This window comes from Peromyscus californicus, unplaced genomic scaffold (assembly GCF_007827085.1).
Source record: "Peromyscus californicus insignis strain IS unplaced genomic scaffold, ASM782708v3 Scaffold_2__1_contigs__length_46816999, whole genome shotgun sequence".
NCBI classification, from domain to species: domain Eukaryota; kingdom Metazoa; phylum Chordata; class Mammalia; order Rodentia; family Cricetidae; genus Peromyscus; species Peromyscus californicus.
The window spans coordinates 2,408,976-2,430,187 of record NW_026294540.1 but is presented as its reverse complement, the minus strand read 5'-3'; the positions used below and the strand labels follow the sequence as shown (position 1 = coordinate 2,430,187).

The following is a 21,212-nucleotide window of genomic DNA, read 5'->3' as shown; positions in this document are numbered from 1 at the left end:
TGGCCAATCAGTGATTTATTTATTGACCAATCAGCAACACATTTGCCATACAGAACATCCCACAGCATGCAGACCCATCTATAGTTCAGACCTCACTGCTGTTGGGGTTTGAACAGCCGGGGTTGAGGGTCGCTGCTCTGTGTAGCAAGGAGAGTCAGCAGTGGGTAGGTCTGAACCGTGTTCTGTGTGACACTGGGCAGGCCACCTGACCTTGGTCTCTACCACAGCCGGTTTGCAATGATTGACAACAGAATCCTGGGCACCGAGCTTTCTTTGTGTGTTTGCTGTGCTGGGATGGATCCAGGGTCTTCAACAATACAAACACCCTACTGCTGAGTCCCGCACTAAACTGGAGCACCCCACAATCAGTCCGTGAGTTTTGGGTCTGGCAAATCTGAACTTGAAGGTTGGACCCCTGACCCAGGCCTGACCAACCAGCCTCCTGAAGTCCTATCCTGTTGGTTCAGGTTTGGGCACATGACGCAAGTTCTTACGCCCCGGGACCATGAAAGAGGAGACAGCTGAGAAAGCCCATGAACCACAGGAGACTAGCCGGCCCCACCTGTGGAGTCCATCTGCATCCGCAGGCAACTCTGCCTGGAGCCAAACATGCCTGTTGAGTGTTCGGTTCCATGAGCCAAGAAGCTGCGCTGATTCTTGAGCCCAGTTTGAGCTGTGCCACCAAGAAGTCCCAGCCCACTCAGTCTCGCCCACGGGGTGGGTCTCTCGCTTGCATTGTTAGCCTGACTTTTTGATCAGGCAGTGATGTCAGATGGGAGGGCCTGTGCAGGGAGGGGCGCACATGCACGTTGATGCAGATAGGCGAGGGGCCGACGCTTTTCCAAGGATCCCCAATGCACCGCAGGTACCACTGCCAGCAGCCTTCCCCGACATTTACCTCCCCGGCCGACGGCTGCTAACCAGCTGTGAACATGGGAACAGGACAGAATGAGGCCACGTACGTTAGAGCTGCTGACAGATGGCCGCAGGCACGCTCAAGCAGATTGCAGGGCTCCATGGCAGGAGGTGCACTGGACTGATCACTTCCTGCCACCTTCCCAGGTTGACTTCTGGTCACCTCCCTTCTGCCTTCCTCCCTGACCCCACTTCCCACGTGAGCCAACCCCAAGTTCATGGTGAGAGTGAGTGTTAAGGTTGGCTCACTGCACTGCTGGGGATGGAACCCGGAGCTGCTGCACACTGGGCAGACTCCTGCTGAGATATACCCCATTGGTAAGATCCTAGGCAGTCACTCTGTCCTCAGCCACCTCCTTTCTACTAGTGGATTCTAGGCAGGTGCTCTGCCACTGAGCCACACCACCAGAGGGCAAACACATTAAAAAATAGTAAGGGATGGAGCTCAGTGGTAGAAGCTAGCGTGTGTGAGGCCCCAGGTTCCACGGCAGCAGCCGTGTTGGGGACACCCACCCTTTGTCATTGCTTCTCAGCAAAGATTACATAGTTTCCCGTGATTTACACTGTAGTCACCCAGAGGCAGCTCGGGGTGTGGGGACAGCTACACCACAGGGACTCTAGCGTCCAGATCTGGGTGTCCTGCCGGAGCCCATGCACTGCAGATCTCCTAGGGTGTGGACATGCCTTGGTGCTGAGGCCCAAAACAGCTGATGTCCTGGACCCTCCCAGAAGGCCTTTTCCTGAGGCCCTGGGGGGACTAGCATCCTGAGGACAACGACACTGAGCAAGCTGAGGGGGGTGGAGGGACACAGGACACAGCAGCTGCTCACTGTCCCTGGTAATAGGTGCTGTAATGGGAGCCCAGACGCTGAAGCTGGCATCAGCTTGGCAGCTGGGGAGGGAGGTCAATGTGGTGCCGCCAGCAGCCTCCACAGGCCTCCGGCCAGAGCCCCGAACCATTGCTGTGGCATGCCAGGCCTGGCTGTAGGAAGGTAGGACAGAGAGGGACTGCCACTCGGCAATTCCGAAGCAGGCCCTGGGCTCCTGCCAGGGTTCACCGACACCTGGGAAGAACACAAGGCAGAGGCCTGGAGGCAGGTGCCACCCTCCTGCCACTGTCCTCGCAGAAGCCAGCAGTTGAGGGCTGGTGTGTGTACCGGGTGGAAGGTGGATGCAGGCTGAGTACCCCAGCACTCCCCTGCACTGCTGTTTACATCTCAAGATGGTGGGTAACTGTCACCCATCAAGTAGACTCGCTCCCTTGTCTACTGCCAGGTCCACCTTGTCCACCTTCTGGGCTATAGGCTGCACGCCCTCCCCGGGTCCATCCACCTTGTCCACCTTCTGGGCTACAGGCTGCACGCCCTCCCCGGGTCCATCCACCTACTGTCCACCCTTCCTGGGCTACAGGCTGCATGCCCTTCCCAGGTCCATCCAGTTACTATCCACCCTTCTGGACTAAAGTCTGCACACCCTCCCCAGGTCCATCCACCTAATGTCCACTCTCCCTGGGCTACAGGCTGCACACCCTTCCCAGGGACAGCCACAGACTTCTAGAAGCCACCACCACCCTCCCTGCTTCCTACCCGCTTGGGAGTAGTGACCTTCCAGCCAAGGACAGGCATGCTGTCATGCTCAGAGGCTCCTGTGAGGAGCTGGCACTTCAGCAACCTCACCAGGCCCGCCCCTCCCACAAGCCACCTAGCCCCACGGTGCACTCAGGAGTCCAGTTTGCAGACACACAGATGTAGTAGAATTCTGCAGTGGCTGTAACAAATGACTGTAAACTTGCCGGCTTAAGTGTTCAGAATTCCCCTTCACAGCTCTGGAGGGCAGGAGTCCATCCAGGCCCCTTCACAGGCTCTCAAACAGGTCCACTCGCTGCTTCTTGACACCCAGTGACCACTGGCTTCCCCCCCAGCTTCCCTGTTCACACAGCCCCTCTCCCTGTGACTCATCTCCCTCAGCCTTGCTCAGAAGCACCAAGGATGGCACTCAGGGCCTGCCTGGACCCCACGAGGCTACACAGGACTGTTAACATATGTAACAGTCACAGATATGGGCCAGGAGCATGCCTCAGAGTGGGGACACTAATGGGGTGAGAAGAGTGACTGAGCCACCTGGAAGGGACCACCCGAGTGGGCAACTCTGACACAGAACCGGGACTCTGCCTACCACGACGGTGTCACGTGGAAGTGATGTGAATGGATGTACTTCAGTGTACCTCTGGGTCTCTCCCCAGTTGGAATGATGGCCAGGTGAATCTCTCCTGGGGACAGTTCATAGCGGGGCAGGGGAGGGAGTGACCCTAGCGAGGCTTGATGTCCTCTTTCCTCCTGTGGTTCCTGCTGTGTGGAGTCTTTTGTCCAGACCCACAGTGACACTCCAAGTGTCGACTACGAAGCTGCGGACAGAGCTCTCTGGCAGACACTCCCCCGAAGCCGCCATGGAGGGCCTGGTGCCCATCCACCAGGAGTCTGCCACGGACTCTGCTGTGGGGACAAACCACTTCAGAGGGTAATTTGGAGGTTGTGGGCGTGGGGCTCTGCACAAACTGTCCTGAGTGGCCGGGCACCGAGGACACCGGATACTCTTTCCCAGCATCCTCCAGGCCAGTCGCCAGCTGAAGAGGCTGCAGCAGTGGACCACACCTCCCTGGGCTCAGACGGGCCTCCGTGGAACCTCCGTGTCAGAAGCAGACAGAAGGCTCGGAAGGCCCTGGGATGGCTCAGTGTAAGTCCAGCAGCCCCGGCTGGCTTTGGGGAAGGGGAGAGACGATGCCCGGAGTGTTTCAGGACCCGGATTCTTGGGTTAGCCCTGGGATGAGATACAAGGGGGTCTGCAGATCTGAGGGAAGTAACAGGAAGGCTCTTTCTGGCCGAAGTGACAGTTTACAGATAAAAAACACGAAGTCGATGGCGAGCAGCTCCCTGCTTCAGGCAGCGGGGGCCACTGGGCTGTCATCAGGAATGGGGAGGAACCTTTGCCCCCCCCCCCCCGCCACTGCCTGTCCACACCCCAGTGAGGCATCCTGGGACCAGGGAATGCCTCTTACCTCAGATCCCAACCCTCCATCGGCCCCGAGAACGAGCAGAGCCGTGGCTTCCGTCACATCCTGTTAAGAGGCTGCACCAAAGGGACCAGCGAGGCTGAGGCAGGAGGGAGTTGGGTCTCTGGGCACTGTGTGTGGAAGCCTCCCCACGCATGGGAGATGTGACTTCGAGCGTACTCCTGGGAAGAGCCTATGAATGCATACCCTCACCTCACACCTCACGCTGCTTCACCGGCAGTGGCCGGCAGGGCCATATGGAGCCTGACAGGGACTGGCAGATCCACTCCCAACAAGGTTCACAGGCTGCTGGCTGAGGCTACAGTTTCTCATTGGGGCTTTACCACTGGGCTACCTGTGTGTCCTCAAGACATGTAGCCCACACCCTCCAAATAAGCGTGTGTGTTACCAGTGGTTGAGGCCGGAGCCTCATGCCAAGAAGCACCTTACCTGAGCTAAACCCTCAGTCCTTCCTCATTTCCAGGTACGGACTCAGTAAGAACCATGGCTGGCGGTGAGCCACACAGTAGTGCGGGCAGTCCTGAACGCAGGGTCTTCCTGCCTCGCCTCAGAGCTGGGATTACAGGTGTGGACTGCTGGATGGCTCAGAGGGTAAGAGCAAGCTTACCGCCTGAGCATGTGGACCCCAGTTCAAATCCCTAGACCCACATAAAGCGCTGAGTGTGGCTATGTATGCACCTGCAGCCCCAGCACTGAGGGGCAAGGCAGTTTAGCTCATTCTGGAGAGAGACCCTGTATCAAATAAGGTGGGGGATGACAGGATACCCCATGTCCTCTGTCTTCCTCCACACACATGTACCATACAACATACCACCCCCAACATACACACAAAACTAACCACTTGACATGTTCATGCTCAAGACAGAATGTGTTCCTGATTTATAGGAAAACTCCTGGGGATGTTTTAAAGGACCCTGCATTCAGGGCCTCCCACTCAATGGTGCTCATGCCACCTTTGGTTACAAGTGCACTTTGGGGAAAGCTTAACGGGGAGGCGTATGGCTTTCCACAGCGCTGGTTCTCAGAACGAGTGTGTGTGAGTGCAAAGCACTGCTGGACTCAGAGCCGCCCTGCCAAGGTGGGTGGGGGAGGTTATGGTCTGCAGACAGCGCCATGTCACACAAGGACTGAGGGAGGTCAGTGGCATTCCTTGAAAGAGCTTTCTGGAAGAGTCCTCAAACACAGGTAGTTAGCAAGGTCACAGAAGGAAGGTGGGATGCCTCCAAGCCCGAGTCACAAGTTCTGACATGCCACAGGCTGTCTTCTCATAGAGGTTAGAGCCAGGACTTAGAAGGTCTTGAGCACCAGTTGGCAGGAGGGACAGTGTGCTGTGCAGAGCACCCCTCGGCTGTAAAACAAACTGTAAATTCATCAGGGGTTTCGTGAGAGCTGGCAACACACCTGGAATGAATTACTTCTCAGAACTGTTCAGAAGCAGAGATCACTAAGCTGTGTCTGGCTGAGAGCAAGACCCTCCTGGCAGGGAGGCCAGTCTCTGGCCAGCCAGTAGCTGGAGGGGCTTCAGGGAGAGGCTGCGGGTCACTGTGCCTTATGGCCCTGCAGACGGGCACACTGGTGTGTCCAGTCCATGGGAAAAACACACAGCCAGCTCTGCAGACCCACGGTTTCTACACCTGTGAGCCCAGGGACATATGGGAAATGAAATCACACGCTGTCACCATGCAGACTCAACAACGCAGTACAGAAATCCCTCCACAGCAGGTCTGGGAGGTCGGTGCTGTCAATCACCTGAGATGAGTTCAACTTACAGGTCGGTGTATGTGGGTTCTATGCAGACACTCTGTGCTCTAACAGAAGCGACTCAGAGTCCTCAGTGTGGAACAGGGGCATGGAGGGAACTACATGTACACACTCCCAGGTGAAGCACACACACTGACCTTCATTCTGTCACGGAAATGCTAGTCAATCACATAGAACTCAGTTTGGTCATTTTATTTTTGAGCCCTTGGGAATCTGTTTCATAAACGTGAAACTCAGCATCTCAAGGTTGCAGAGCACCATTGGTACCTTGAGTAAACTGTCAGCTGAGATTCCTTGAGGCTGCAGACTGCTCTGTACCTTATACAGTCAAGTCACTTACACACGGCAGAAGCCGAGCCCTCTCGATCTCATGCAGCTGCCACTCAGGAGCAAGGTCCTGCTCAACCTTAGCACTGGGGACACTGTCTGGAGGGGCTGCTGCACGGCCCAGGTGACACACAGCTGTGCACAGCTCACAGCAGGTTTACCCCGTGCTTCAGAAGCTTCCGCTTGGCTTTGCCTGAGAGGCTGAAGGCACAGTCCTGAGGGTTCGGGAAGCCAGAGCTGCGGGCAGTGGGCGCCAGCTGCTGGAAGTAGGTCTCCTGGGCAGGGTTGCAGCAGGCGTACACAGCTGTGGAGGCGTTCCTATTGGGGAGGAAAGAGGACAGCTCAGGGGTGCCAGTGTGGGCCCTGGCTGGCCGCCCCAGTACCCCAGTGCCTGCCATGGCTCAGGAAATCCCTTTGAGCTGCAGGCCTGGGTGACAGCTGCCTTGTCTCTTCAGCTCGCTAGGGGCTGGGATGATGCATAGTGGACCAGAGGTGGCTCCAGCCAGGGTTTGAAGTCACTGAAGAAATGGACCCTGAGGCTGCTGTCAGTTTAACAGCAGCAGAGCAAAAGCCCTGCTCATGTCCCTCCCTCCCTCACAATGGCAGGAGGGACTGTTCCACCCACCGGCCAAGGAGCCCAGGCTTAGGAGGGTGGCTGATGCTGCTGTACTCTGATGACTGTAAGGTGACAGAGGAGTGGGATGTGACAGGAAGGAGGAAACCTGGACCCACAGGCTGACAGAGGGACAGAGTGGCAGATGAGGGCCTGCGATGGGTATTCACGAAGGTGGGTGTGGTGTAACCACGGGAACTGCAGCTGCATCTTGGTAGCTAAGCTCCTGACAGCACTCTGCTCCTCTGTTCCACATCCTTGAAGCCACGCCCCTCAGACACACACAGCAGAGCACTCTCCCACACCACATGTGAACACTACCCCAGGGCCGGCACTCTCCACGCCAGCATCATTTGCATTGTGGATTTAATCCCCCCACCCCTATGCTCTTTCCCCCAAACCTGGGAAAAATACACTAACGGGGCAATTTGGGAAGAAACAGGGTTACTTTACTCCATGAACACACCACCAATCTCATAAATATTCATAAGAACGCCTTAAAAATCCCCCATGCAGGGCCAGAGGGATGCTTGACAGCCTCAGTTCCATCCTGGAACCCACACGGTGGAAGGGGAGCACCAACCCCTGCAAGTTGTCCTCCGACCCCACACGCACACTGCGGTGCACGTGCAAACATATGCAGACATACACACACATATGCGCACATCACATACACATACAGACACACACACACACACACACACACACACACACACACACACACACACTCTTTAAAAAACCCACCATCGGTATCCCCTATGATGCTCCCCCACTTTGAGGACAGCTGCCCCAACTTCTCCACTTTGCTAGGTAAGCTTCGTCTTAACCCATCTCTCAGGGGAATCTTCCCATCCAGGTGCAGGACCAAAGACTCTGACTTGTTAACAGACCCACCCAGTCAACTCTGGCCCCCACATGCTTCCTGTCTTGAGGCCTTAGCCTAACAAGCCTCGGTTTCCCTGATTCTAGCATGCAACAGTTGAGTCAGGGCTAAGGCTCCTTCCCTCAGCTGCCTCCTGCTGGATGGGGAAGAGGAACCTCCAGGCCTTGGGCACCTGCAGGACCTGGCTGGCACAGGGGTCTTCAGCTCCTGTGAGGCATTCCTCTCAAAGCTCAAAGGGAGTGTGGCCTGGTGGGAAAACATCTGTATGGCAATGCCAGCCCTCCTACTGGCAAGCAGAGAACTCTTGGCTTTATTACAGAGCCCACGGGAGTCTGGGTGCACTCCTTAGCATGTGCCAAGGAACTGTGCCCCCATCACTGTGGTGAGAACCCACCCAGCATGCCTTGGGCTCTCCTCCACACTGAACCCTCTCAGCTCAGGGAAGGTGAAGCACAGCGGCCACCAGCAGCTGGCGGGGCAGATGTCGACGCTCGCCTGCCGCCACCTCCCACTCAGCAGCCACACACCCTGCACACCAGGTCCCAGAGCGGTGGCTGCAGATGTAAGTCACACTTCGGCTGCCAGCTAGAGAGGACAGACTATCAGCAGCAGATGACACCAGGGCAGACGGCGGCATCAGTGTGACAAGTGATAGGACAGGGGAGTGTCATCACTGAGGCTCTGAGTGCCCCCACTGAGCCCATGGTCTTCGCCCAACTAGTGAGAGCTATGGGGGAAGAGCACGCCCTCAGTCATGGAGGCCTGCAGTCAAACCCTGGCCCTCGGCTTCGTGAGACTGTGACCTGGGACATCACTGCTCCCACATATGCTCACGTTTCTCACTATGAAGGGAGAGTGTGCTCGCACAGCCAGTTCAAGAGCCGACAGGCTGATGGAGGGGGCGGGGGAGGCTCTCCCTCCAGCCCTCTACCATGTCTGACTTTCCAAAACTAGCTTCAGAAAGCACAGAGAGAAAGAACACGGCTTGTTTAAGCATCTAGTTTCAGGAATAGTTCACAGACTGCACCGACACCTGGAAGAGGAGGTAGTGTGACAGTGGGGAAGGAAATGCAACCCTGTGTTGTCTGTATCAGCCACAGAGAACGAAAACTGCAACAGAAGTGCCCTGCGGCACCGCCACAAACGGAGACATGGGCTGGCTCTGGTGTGGATGGGGTTTCTGCAGTGAGCACATTGCAATCAGAAGCCTGTAGTGTTGTTGGGCCCGCCCTCAGGAACGTGCAGCCCTGTGCTCTGTGACAGTGGGGACTCAGGGTTATGCCACTGCTGTAACCTGCATATTTAGAGCAGGGAAGACTCGGGGAAACCCGACCTGTGCATGCATGGGAGGAAGGTCTCCAAAGGGACCACCCACACTCACCAAAGCTGCTGTGAGGGGCTCAGAGGCTCACCTGATGGTCATCTCGTACAGCATCGGCAGCTGGGTGAAGTCGGAGTGCATGAGGCTGACGGCCTGCAGAAAGCGGCGGTCCTGGGGAGCAGTCACTAGCGGCAGGTTGGCTTGCAGGAGGAGACAGAGGTGGTGAGTGGCAGCCCTCCCCCACTCCTGGGGCCCAGTCCTGGACATGGGGGCAGCGAGGCTGAAGCCTGAGTGTAGGCGAGAGACCTGGGGGCAAACAGCCCCAGGGCCGGCCCTGCTGCTGCCTGGGAGAGAGCACTGCCAGCCAGCTGCAAGCCACAGCAACTCCTGCCCTGGGGCCAACCTTACCACAGATGCTTTAACTCCCAAGTTCCCACTGGGGAAAGAGCAAGCTTGAAAAGGAGCAAATGAGCGTTGGCCAGTGAGCTCAGTGGTTATACCCTAGCTGTGGCCAGAGGGCTATGCCCTGCTGCATTGCCATGACGGGGGCTGGGTTCTCCCCCCCAACCCCTGTAGAGCTGGGTTCCCTCTACCTGCCCCTTACCTGTGAGCACGCTCTGGATTCGGTCATAATGCACAAAGTTGTATGAGCTGCTTGTGAGGCTAGCCTCGTCTCTCGGTAGTGTCTCCTTCAGGTGGACTTCCAGCCCATTCAGGGATGCCAGGCTGCTGTGGTACTGCAGAGGGGCCAGGAGTGGGTCACAGGCTGGCAGACTCGGTTAAGAAGCAAGCACCCAGACAATGCCTCTGTGGTCACTAGACTCAGCAAAAACAGCCAGGGCCTCCGCCTGAAGCATCAAGTTCCACTCACATGCTCCTTTTGCTTGTTTGAGACAGGGCTTCCTGTGCAGCCCCAACTGGCCTGGAACTCACTATGGAGACCAGGCTGGCCTCGAACCTGTGGAAAGCCTCCCGCGTCTGCCTCCTGGATGCTTGGATTATAAGTGTGCACCACCCCAAACCCCTTATGTTCATATATACATATATTTTTCTTTTTGTGTGTGTGCTGTGTTGAGTGAGTGCGTGTGGAGCTCACAAGCGGTGTCCCATCCCTTGAGCAGCTGTACAGGCAATGGTGAGCTGTCCAGGGTGGGTGCTAGCCCTGAACTCAGGTCCCCTGAACAAGAGCCAACTCTTAACTGCTAAGTCATCTCTCCAGCCCCATGGTCTGATATTTGTAAATGAAGGGTCATACTGTGTGATGCTAAAATGGGCAGCCTCTAAGTTAAGAAGCGTGAGGCATGGTAGCACTAACCCAGAGCCCAGCACTCAGGAGGCTGACATGGGAGGGTCACAAATTTGAGGCCACCATAGGTAGAAGAAAGGAGGAAACGAAAAAGGAGGAGAAGAAAAGGGGGAAAGAAAAGAAAAATTACCCGCGATGTCACCACCCAGTGGTGGCTGCCTAGCTGTGGCATCCCAGAAGCCCCAGGGAACTATCCATCTTGTTTTATTTCAATATTTACTTATTTTTTAATTTATCTGCCTTATGTGTGCAGAGGCCAGAGGAAGGCATCAGATCCCCTGGAGCTGGAGTTCCAGGTAGTTGTGAGCTGCTTGATATGGGCGCTAGGATCTGAACTCGGGTCCTCTGGAAGATCTCTGGAAGAGCAGCGAGTGCTCTTCACCCCTGAGCCATCTCTCCAGCTCCGGGACCGTCGGCTTTAACAATACGGGTGGCCTACTGTGCTCCCAGTGTTTCCCAGGGCCTGGATCAAGTCCATCAGGAGTTAATCTTCCCCGTGAAGAAAGCGCAGTTCTACAAGGATGGAGGAATGCGGTCCAGTGGCCTGTGCTCAGCGGCTCTGAGAGGCTGGAGGAATGAGCCCACCCTGTTCCCGCAGGTAAGCAGTGTGGGAGCAGATCCCACGAACGAGTCAATGGACACACAGTCAGTGCCCGGCACTTCAACCCTGGCCTCCCAGTGCGCAGCTGAGGAAACCAGGTGTGTGCAGAACCACCTCTGCCCCGACGGTCGGGACACGCACCAGGACAGGGTTAGCAGACACAACAGGCCCAGGCTACAAAGTTGTGTGTGCCGGGCAGGGGTGGGGGGTGGCAGTGGGGTGACACGAGGACACCCAGGGGAGCTCGCCATGGAGCTGGAGGGGGCACTGGACACCCAGGGGAGCTCGCCATGGAGCTGGAGGGGGCACTGGACGCCCAGGGGAGCTCATCAAAGAGCTGGAGGGGGGGCACTGGACACCCAGGGGAGCTCGCCATGGAGCTGGAGGGGGCACTGGACACCCAGGGGAGCTCGCCATAGAGCTGGAGGGGGCACTGGACACCCAGGGGAGCTCGCCATGGAGCTGGAGGGGGCACTGGACACCCAGGGGAGCTCTCCATGGAGCTGGAGGGGGCACTGGACACCCAGGGGAGCTCGCCATAGAGCTGGAGGGGGCACTGGACACCCAGGGGAGCTCGCCATGGAGCTGGAGGGGGCACTGGACACCCAGGGGAGCTCGCCATAGAGCTGGAGGGGGCACTGGACACCCAGGGGAGCTCGCCATGGAGCTGGGGGGGGGCACTGGACACCCAGGGGAGCTCGCCATGGAGCTGGAGGGGGCACAGACACCCGGGGGAGCTCGCCATGGAGTGGAGGGGGGCACTGGACACCCAGGGGAGCTCGCCATGGAGCTGGAGGGGGCACTGGACACCCAGGGGAGCTCGCCATAGAGCTGGAGGGGGCACTGGACACCCAGGGGAGCTCGCCATGGAGCTGGAGGGGGGGCACTGGACACCCAGGGGAGCTCACCATGGAGCTGGAGGGGGCACAGACACCCGGGGGAGCTCGCCATGGAGTGGAGGGGGGCACTGGACACCCAGGGGAGCTCGCCATGGAGCTGGAGGGGGCACTGGACACCCAGGGGAGCTCATCAAGGAGCTGGAGGGGGCACTGGACACCCAGGGGAGCTCGCCATGGAGCTGGAGGGGGCACTGGACACCCAGGGGAGCTCATCAAGGAGCTGGAGGGGGCACTGGACACCCAGGGGAGCTCACCATGGAGCTGGAGGGGGCACTGGACACCCAGGGGAGCTCGCCATGGAGCTGCACTACACCTTCTGGATCTTAGGGACCTGATAACAGCTACCCCTCAAGCTGCTAACAAGAGATAGGGAAACCTGAACCAGAGAGTGGGCCAACTAAATCCTGTTCTCTCTAAATGTATTAGGCTCTACTTCCAAAATTTTCTGCCTGGCTTGTAGTCAAGATAGAGTTGCTTAGCCATAAACCCTCACAAGATATGTGATACAATATGGAGGAGACTTCTCTGATGACTCAATGCAGGGGCCTGGTTAAATCCAAGTGACCTGCTTCTGTACAGCCTAGCCACTGAGGATAGTGTTTGTACGTTACAGCATTTGTGTGTATTTGTACAGTATTGTGAGAAGTCTATAGGTCGTCACGGAAGGTCACAACCACACCATTCATACACTGCCTGGTTCTGAACCACACAAGGCTGAAAACATCTGCCTTCTGAGTCCTGAATAAAAAGCTCTGACTGGTTATGATCTCAGAATGGCCCAAGGAGACACAGGGCTCTGCCTTCAGAGACACAGGGCTCTGCCTTCAGTCCACACCACAGCCGAGGGCAGGCGATGGAGCACTGTGGGCTGGGGGAGCAGTGTGTGTAGCCCACATGGCTGAGATGGGAAGCTTTTCCATTGGGTATCTCACTAAATGCTCCCACCCTGACTTTAAGCAGGCTTTGCCTCCAACCCAACCCAACCCTGATGCCCCTGTGCATGGCCTAATGCAGCAGTATTCATAGGCTCCCTGCAACTGAAGGCTCATGGGAATATGGTGGGTGCAGAGCTGAAAACCAGGCTCTGGAACACTAAGCTGCCCCCTGCTGGGGGCCGCCTGCACTTCCCTGTGACAGCACAGCTCTCTGGCTCAGGAGCCTCATCCCCCACTGCCCCATCTGCCTCCTCCCCTCCGTGTGGACAGAGCCTCTCCAGTGGGCTGTGTACCCTCCGGCTGGCTAGCCTGTGGGACCACGCTGTAGAGACTCTGTCTGCCTTCCAGGAAGCAGCAGGAAAGCTGCGGAGAGACCAGGTGGAACATTTTCTACTCAAGTCTACTCTATTTAAGACAGACAGTAACAAACCTCTCCTAAGAGCAGACTGGGGGTCTGTCTGGCTCAAGTTCACTCTCTTATATCAGCACACCGTTCAAAGTCAGCAGCTCCCCAGTGTAGACAGCACTACTGGCGTTTGTCTCCCTTACCCTGCACCCCACTTCCTGGGCCTAGCAGCACCAACCCTACTCTGTGGGCAAGCTGGAGGCTGTGGTCATAACAAATGTCTCCACACAGCAGAGGCTGCAGAGGGCAGGGCACTCTCCGCTCACCTTCCAACCTATCAGCAAGAGCAGAGCAGCCTGGGGACAGAGAAGTGAGGAGTGAGTGGTGAGAATCACCGGGAACTCAGGGGCCTCCACCTCACGAGGCTCTTTTCCTCCCAGGACAGGAGCTGCAGGGTCTGCCTTCCAGAACCACCCTCCGCTTGGCTAGCACAGCAAGCCAGCTGAGCATACAATCACGCAGACCACCCCTCCCCAAGGCAGCCTGGGCTGGGTCTCTTCAGAGGGTCAGGGGCTGCATTCAAACACCAGGGCCTTCAAAGCAAACACTCCTGAGCCCCCCCCCCCCCCGCACAGTAAGAACTGGGGGGAGCCAAGGCACAGAGCTGCCCTGCATGAAGCTGCAGCCAGGACCCTTCGCTGGCCTAAAGCAGAGGTGAACACAGCCACCCACAGCTCTGCTAAATGAGGACACAGGCAACAAGCCTCAACTCGGGGCTGTGGGCAGGGTCTGTGGAAGGAGACAGAAAAGTCAGGTATCTTACAGAGAAGCTGCCCAGCAGCCTGTCCTGCATTCCAAGGTGACTGGCTCCTCAGTGGAGGGCCGCAAGGCATGCATGTCAATGAGACGGCCTCAGAATAACGTGGATTTAAGAAGAAAAACAAGTCGAGCCCCAGAACACCATTTGCCCTGCAGCAACTGTTCTTCCTGCCAACCACAGCAATGTTGTTACCATAGCAACTCTCTTGCCAGCGTGGGCCTGGACCCTAGAGCTCAGTTCACTGCTTCAGGAAGGGATGGCTATTCAAAAAGAGCCCTCCACTGCCAGTTTGGATCTCAAGCGTACTTTGGGAAGGAGCACCAAGTCACCATGTGAGGCTGACCTAGGAAGAAAATGCAGGGTTCCTGGGACCCCCAACCCCACCCAGGCTGTGATGTGCTGCTGGTAACAGTGCCCATGCTGCCTCAGCTAGGAGCTGAGCCAGGAGCCGGGCAGCTCAGCCTTGCCTGCATGACCTCACCACCTCCGAGTGGGAAGCCGAACACCACTGCAGGCTACCGAGAAGGAAACAAGAGGGCGGAGGGAGCTGTGTGCACGACACTCTGCTCAGCTCTTCCTTCCCCAACACCCGTGCTCCCAGACTTCGGGGAGCAGAAAAGGAGTGCTCCCAGAGAAGCAGAAAAGGAAGAGCCTAAAATCTGTCTGCTGGTGCTATGATGCATGTGTGGCTCACTCTTACACACCCCCAAAACCTCACAGAAGTGGGCACTACCCTCAGCCTCACTACACACACTGGGGGGTTCTTTCCAGGGGGCTGGCTGATGCATGTTCCTAGGAGGAAGATGAGGGTACAGGGGAGCCGGGGACACTCACCACCTCCTCGATGGCTGCCATGTCTCTGAGAAGAGGCTCCTCAGCCAGCAGGGATAGGACCAGGCCATTCACACTGTGAATGTATAGGTTCATAGGCCAGAGCCCTGCATGGGGCCCAGCTGGGGACGGCCTGAAGCCACTTCTGTCTGCAGAGGTGCTGGGACCCTGAGAGTCAGGTGAATGCAAAGTGCTCGCTGGGGCTCCATGGCTCTCACAGCTTCCACCCCCACACTGCTCCACACTGGGCTCTGCACCCACAGGATCCTGAGGGGGAAGCACCACAGGCCTACAGCTTCTTCTGGGGAGAGGGTCTGTGCCAGGAACTTGGGTTTGGCCATTGGTGATGGGAAGGTCTGCAAGCGACTCCAGCCCTCCGCTCTCGGGGGGCCTCTCGAGAGGGGAAGGGTCCAGGCAGCTGCACACTGTTGTGTCTTCAGGCAGAGTGGGGGCCTGGTGGCTGGTGATGACAGCTTCTGGATCACCTAGGGCAGGCACGGGTGGGGAGGCTTCCTGTGCCTCAGAGATGTGGATTTCAGATAAGTCCAGTGCCTCTTGGGAAAAACCCAGCTCCTGCTGCAGCCTGCTGCTGATGCCAGAACCCTGGCCACAGGCAGTGGTGCACAGTCCTGCAGCTGCAGCCTGCTCCTGCTCCTGCTCCTGCCCAAGCAAGTGTCCATCTGCCCCCCTGCCATTCAGCCATGCTCCATCATGAGGTGTGGGCTCCAGAATGGCGGCTGATGTCCAGGCCACAGATGCCACACACCTAGTGGCATCTTCTGTCTGGGTAGGGGTGCTTCGATCCCAGGGAGGGTACTGAGATGAACTTTCCTGGAGTCTGGCAAACAAAAGAGATGTCACATCAGTGGAGTGTAGGACACAGGCTTCCGTGGGGACACTGGGGCTCTGATCCCCTGAAAGGCGCAGGCATCAATGACAAGCAGCCATCTGCACCCAGAGAGCTCCAGACGCCACCATGGTCAAACACAAAAGTAAAGACAGGCACTGACTGGTGAGGGCTTGTCACATGAGCTCACAATCACTGACTAGAGGTGGCCACGTCACCTACAACTAAAGGGTCTCCTGAGAGTGGCCTCACACTGGGTGTCACCCTGAGTCTGCTGCATCCCCCGATGCTAGGACACCTGGGGTCAGTGGAGGATGCAAGTGGGGAGCACACACGCCCTAAGAGGAGCACCCCACCTACCTAGTCTCCTGCTCCACTGTGAACTCATGGAGGCTAGCGATTTCCTCCTCACTCAGAAAAACCGGGGTGATCTGCACGTTAGGCGGCAATGCTGCTCCTGTAGATAAAAACAACATGGGCGGGGCTCCCGGCATGAGGTGGGTCCTGGGCACTCACACGCCTCACACCACACCTGGCTCAGACAGTAGTCCCAGAGCCGCAGCCTAGATGCTGTGAGTGTGGCGACCTCACTGCAGTGTGGAGAAGAGGGACATCAGACAAGATGTTGGAAGAAACGGCTTTCAGCTGGCCAAGGACCCAGCAAATTCCAGCTTTTGGATGAGGCAGAGCCTCTTGGGGAAGCCACTTCATCCTGAAGGAGTCAGCAGTCACCAGTTTTCTTCCTCTCTCCATCACCACACCCCAGACACGCCCAGACCACGTCACAGAATGGAGTCGAAGGAGGGCATGCCCAAAACCATGACCTTGGAAATCGGGGTGCCAAGGGGTAACTGTCCTTATAGCTGTACTAGACCCATCTGCTCTCTGAGCAGAGGAAATCCACACAGGGGGCTCATCCCGGCATGAAGGCAGATACCACTGTCCCATACCACATACCTGCGTCCTGTGGGGCAGCCCCTGCTCCAGGAAGTCCCTGAAACAAACACACACCGGTTGGCTCCAGGCACCATGTTCTCCTCTTGACAACCACTAGGAATTCATGGCACCATCTGCTCACGGGACTCAGCCAAGCCCAGGGAGCCGGTGTGACCCTGTGCCAAGAGCCCAGCAGATGGAGCGGGGCCACTTGCTTCTCAGAGGCCAGGAGGAGGCAAGAACTGGGCCCACTCAGGCTTCAAAGCGGCAGCTCTGAACTGTTAAGTGTCTCCCATGAAGGACCAAAGCAAGGATTCCCCACTGGAGTCCACCTTTGGGAACCAAGTCTAGAGTGCAGCCACAGAGGCTGGAATACATACAGCCCAGGGGCAAAGCTCAAGACCCTGGGCTCCGATCCCCAGCAGCAATAAACAAACAGACAATTTATATACTCTCCCTCTCTCTCTGAAGCTCACAATCCTGTTAATACTTGGGAATTTCCTCTTTAAGGAAATGCCTTTTACTACTTTGACACATTAAATAAAATTCAGTATTTTCACTTAAAACAGTATAAGTGATTGCACTCATTGTAAAATCTCTGACTAAGACCTGAGGAAGTCTGCAGCAGCTCGTGCAAATCAATTGACCCTCAGCCACAGACCAGACGCTAGCAGTTCCTCAGGACAGGTTAGAGAACAGGCTCCCAGCCTTAGGGCCCCTGAGCCTCTGTCCCAACCACTGATCCTGGCTGCTGCGCTGGAGAGCAGCTCAACACTACTGCTGTGGCAACATCAGCAGGCCGGGCTGCAGCGCCCTCAGGCAGTCAAGTCCCACCAGCTCCCCCTTCACTAGCAGGCTAGAGCGCTGCCTTTCCTCAGTATGGAATCCCAGCAGCTGAGGGGCAAGGGCGTCTGAAGGCACAAACTGCTGACAGTGAGGGCAGCCCTCCAGACACACCCCCCACAGGAAGCCAGAGCCCACCAGGCTCTGAATGTCGACGCACTCTCATGGTGAGAGAGAGGCCAGTGAAGCATCTGAAGCAAATGCTCCCAAAACAAGCCAGGCTGGTGGGTCATCCTGGGACCTCAGCACTGGGGAGGTGAGGCAGATGGATCAGAAGTTCAACTCTCTATGTAGACCAGGCTATCCAATGGGAACCCCCATCTCCAAAATCAAAATAAACAAAACAACTGAGAGAGAAAGAGGGAGAGAGACTAGACAGAAACTGCTTGGTGAGAGCTGTGGAGCTTATGCTGTTGTCTGGGCCATTTTCTCCCTTCCCTAAACAGGTTCTCACTGTGTATTCCTCGCTGTCCTGGGACTCGCTTTGTAGACTAGGCTGGACTCAAACTCACACAGAGCCACCTGCCTCTGCCTTTGGAGTGTGCACCACCATGCCACCTGCCTGTGGACAATTTTGTTCTACACACACACACACACACACACACACACACACACACACACACACAATGAATGCACTCGAAGCTCAGTGTCTCCCTCCGCCTTTCCCTCCTGTTTCTTCTTCCTTTCCTCTAGTTTTAGAGACAGAATCTCAGTATGTAGCCTACAGGAGCTCTGCACTCATGACCGTCCTGCCTCAGCTTCCCAGGGCTGGCACGAGAGGCACCCAGCACCATGGCCAGCGGTTTTCCTGCTAATTTAAGCATATATTCCTTCCAGGGTGCCCTCTGTTATCAACACTATGCTAGTGGAGAGCTGAATGCACGCGCTCTGCTGGGCCTGTAAGAACCAGTGCCCAAGCCCCCGACAGGGCACATGCTGGCGTTCACCCTTGCTTTACTCCTTGACCACACTGATGGACGAAGAGTTGTAACAGTCAGGGAAGCAAGTGCCCTAGACCTGTCCGCCATGTGGCTCCAGCCCCCCACAGCTGGATGGCAGGTGTTCTGGGTCACCTCCCACCAGGTCGCAGGCTGTACTCTACCTGGTCTGCAGGGACAGTCTGATGAAGCAGGACCTTGGCAGTGAGGGAAGGAGGGAGCTGGGAATTCACAATCCTGGGGGTAAAACACAGGGACAAGAATACCATGAAAAGAAGTGCTGGGGCCTCTCAGCTCCAGAGACACCAGTATCCCTGGAGGTAGAGGATCCTGGGGATGTGGCTGGCAGAAGTTTCATCTAGTAGATCCTTGGTGAAGGGCTCTCTGTTCTGCAGTCCCCACTGAGAGTCAAAATGTAAGCTCTCCAATCAGGCAGGGATGAGTGAGGTGTCCGACGATGGTAGGCATGTTAAAAACACAGGTAAGCCCCCTGTGAGCACTGGAAGAGAGTCACTGAGCCAACCATTTGGAGCACAAAGGTAGCCAGCATTTCAGAGGGCAGGAAGCTGGTGCAACTGCAGGTCAGGTCGCTCCTCCCTGAGCTCTAGGCCAGCCTGGGCTCTGTACAGTGGGAATGTCTAAACCAGCAGAAGCAAAAGCGCCTCCATGCACACGCCAAGACCTCAGTGCTGTGTCCCACTGCACAGAGAGCAGAGGGCATCGGTGTGGGAGTTTGCACAGGAGCACAGTGTGGCACGTCTTCCACACTGCTGGCCACAGGCACAGCTGAGAGCAAGGCAGAAGGGCCTCTACTCTCTGTGTAGTTGGTACAGAGAGGGCTGGGCATGATGGCACATGCTTTTAGTCTCAGCACTTGGGAGGCAGAGACAACTTCTCTTTGGGAGTTCAAAGCCAGCCTGGTCTACATAGAGAATTCCAGGACAGCCAGGGCTACACAGTTAGATACTGTCTCAAAATAAAGTGTGTGCATGTACTTATTACACATATATATGTACTTACATATATTATATATGTGAGATAGAAAATGAGTGAGAAAACAAACACTATTTTTAAATTTTTTAAACATTTATCGTGTGTGTTGTTGTTGTTGTTGTGTGTGTGTGTGTGTGTGTGTGTGTGTGTGTGTGTGTGTGTGTATGTGTGCACAAACACCCAGAGGCAAGTGTCCCTTTCCTGAGCAGTTCCCAGTTGCACGGTGATGCACCCTCGGCCAATCTCCATGACCTGGCCTTTGTTAAACAACTACAGACACTAATCTGGAACTAGCGGGGGACAGTGATGGGAACTCACTGGGGACACGGGGAGGCCCAGCTCACTGGGGACACGGGGAGGCCCAGCTCACTGGGGACACGGGGAGGCCCAGCTCACTGGGGACACGGGGAGGCCCAACTCACTGGGGACACGGGGAGGCCCAGCTCACTGGGGACACGGGGAGGGAGGCCCAACTCACAGTCCTTTATAGAGGATGCAGCCAGCTAGGACATGGGGCGAGCGCTGGCAGGTCTGTAAGATGAGGGCTGCCTTCAGCAGCAGCAGGGGCTCCACCTGGGGAAGAGGAGACATGGACCCGTGAGCATGCTTACAAGTGCCTGGGGCAACAGTGACGCGGGCTTCAGAGACCAGCTGAGGGGATCACAGCCCACGGTTCTTGTAAGGAATCAGCTGCTCAACCACAAAGAACCGCCCAGACACTGCAGCCTTCTGGCTTCCTGCCTGGCTGCCAGCACTGATGTGAGCCAGGTGGTCAGGAGAAGAGAGGCCGGACACACACAGGGCGACCTCACTCTCACAGCCCCAGACTGTGTTCAGTACCAACTGGCCTTCCAAGTTGTCCACATGAGTGGGAAAACCTAGCCCATGCCCGGCACAGTGGGCTCTGGAAATGCCAAGTCCCAGCTACTTTCTTCAGCAGTGAGAGGAAAGGGCAGATCTGAGATGCACAGGCACCCAGGCCAGCCACACAGCAGCTAGCGCTCATTAGGTGAGTGTGAACTGGAAATGGAATGGTTCAGAGAGAGAGGACCTTCCTGCCTCTCTCAGATGCAAATGAGTTCAAATGTAAGCCAGGTACTTTGATGGAATCACTGAAGCCATGCCGTGTGTGGAGAGAGTTCAGAGGCGAAGATGACCCTCCATTCAGTGAGATTTATTTGGTGCCTGTTGGTGCCGCCTCACTGGCCTTCAGGAGGTCTGAGAGGCAGCAGCCCGCCTCACCCCCGCAGAGCATGGGAACTGCTGGAGCACACACGTGTCCTCTCACTTCTCCAGCTACACGCCTGCCACAGGTGTCCTGCACACCCACAGCCCCGTGCCAGCAGCCCACGCCCACGCCCACAGCCCCATCCCAGCAGCCCAGGCCCACGCCCATAGCCCCATGCCATTCAGGCAGTGAAGAAGAGGGCAGTAGCCTTACTTTGGTGTGGTCCAGATTCCACAGGGCGTTGAAGATCCTGTGGGACTCACTGGTGCTCCTGAGGACCTGTGTGATGACAGTGTCCCACTGCAAGCGCAGCTCCTCCTGAGGATGGTTCTGAGATAAAGACAGAGGGACTCAGCACCTGAGGTCAGGCACGGGCTCTTCAGTAAGGGTTGCTGCTTTCTGCAGGGGACTTCCCAACAGGAGACAGCAGGATGGACAGGCCTGTCTCATCCCATCCCGGCCACACATGTCTTAGCTCTCACTCCAATGACCATCCTGAAGAAGGGGGGCACCAACCCACAGGGGAGGGGAGAGCAGACACATGAGGACACAGGCATCCCCAAGGGGCTCTAGGGCGTGCCACCTTGTCACATGGCACCACGTAATACAGGTGTCCGGCCCAAGGAAGGCCTGGTCCCAGCAGTACTGCTTTTGAAGGGCCGAATGCCCCTGGCAATCTGCACTTCTACCTTGTAGGCCAGGGAGACAGGGCCCATGTAGAAATGAAAGAATCCAATGAGTTGATCCAGAAACTGCCTGCAGCTGACATCAGAGAGTTCCACACCACAGCCCAAAGCCT

General features: G+C 56.7%; 1 protein-coding gene across 7 annotated transcripts in view; it reads right to left on the bottom strand.

Annotated features, from left to right (window-relative positions):
- Positions 1 to 5,923: 5,923 nt before the first annotated feature.
- The window catches only part of Hps4 (HPS4 biogenesis of lysosomal organelles complex 3 subunit 2), a 35,782-nt gene continuing 20,493 nt past the window's right edge, over positions 5,924 to 21,212 (bottom strand). For 5 of the 7 annotated variants that reach the window (XM_052754962.1, XM_052754963.1, XM_052754959.1 and 2 more), the window contains 10 exons: positions 21,103 to 21,210; positions 20,627 to 20,743; positions 19,664 to 19,758; positions 18,357 to 18,429; positions 16,433 to 16,469; positions 15,836 to 15,932; positions 14,632 to 15,466; positions 9,495 to 9,627; positions 8,982 to 9,090; positions 5,924 to 6,391 (listed from right to left, as the gene is read on the bottom strand). In XM_052754962.1, coding sequence (XP_052610922.1) covers positions 6,220 to 6,391; positions 8,982 to 9,090; positions 9,495 to 9,627; positions 14,632 to 15,466; positions 15,836 to 15,932; positions 16,433 to 16,469; positions 18,357 to 18,429; positions 19,664 to 19,758; positions 20,627 to 20,743; positions 21,103 to 21,210 — 1,776 coding nt within the window. In that variant the 3' untranslated portion in view covers positions 5,924 to 6,219. Of the gene's footprint in view, positions 6,392 to 8,950; positions 9,091 to 9,494; positions 10,228 to 14,631; positions 15,467 to 15,835; positions 15,933 to 16,432; positions 16,470 to 18,356; positions 18,430 to 19,663; positions 19,759 to 20,626; positions 20,744 to 21,102; positions 21,211 to 21,212 lie in introns of those variants that run through there. The other 2 variants (XM_052754964.1, XM_052754965.1) reach the window with 2 other exon arrangements.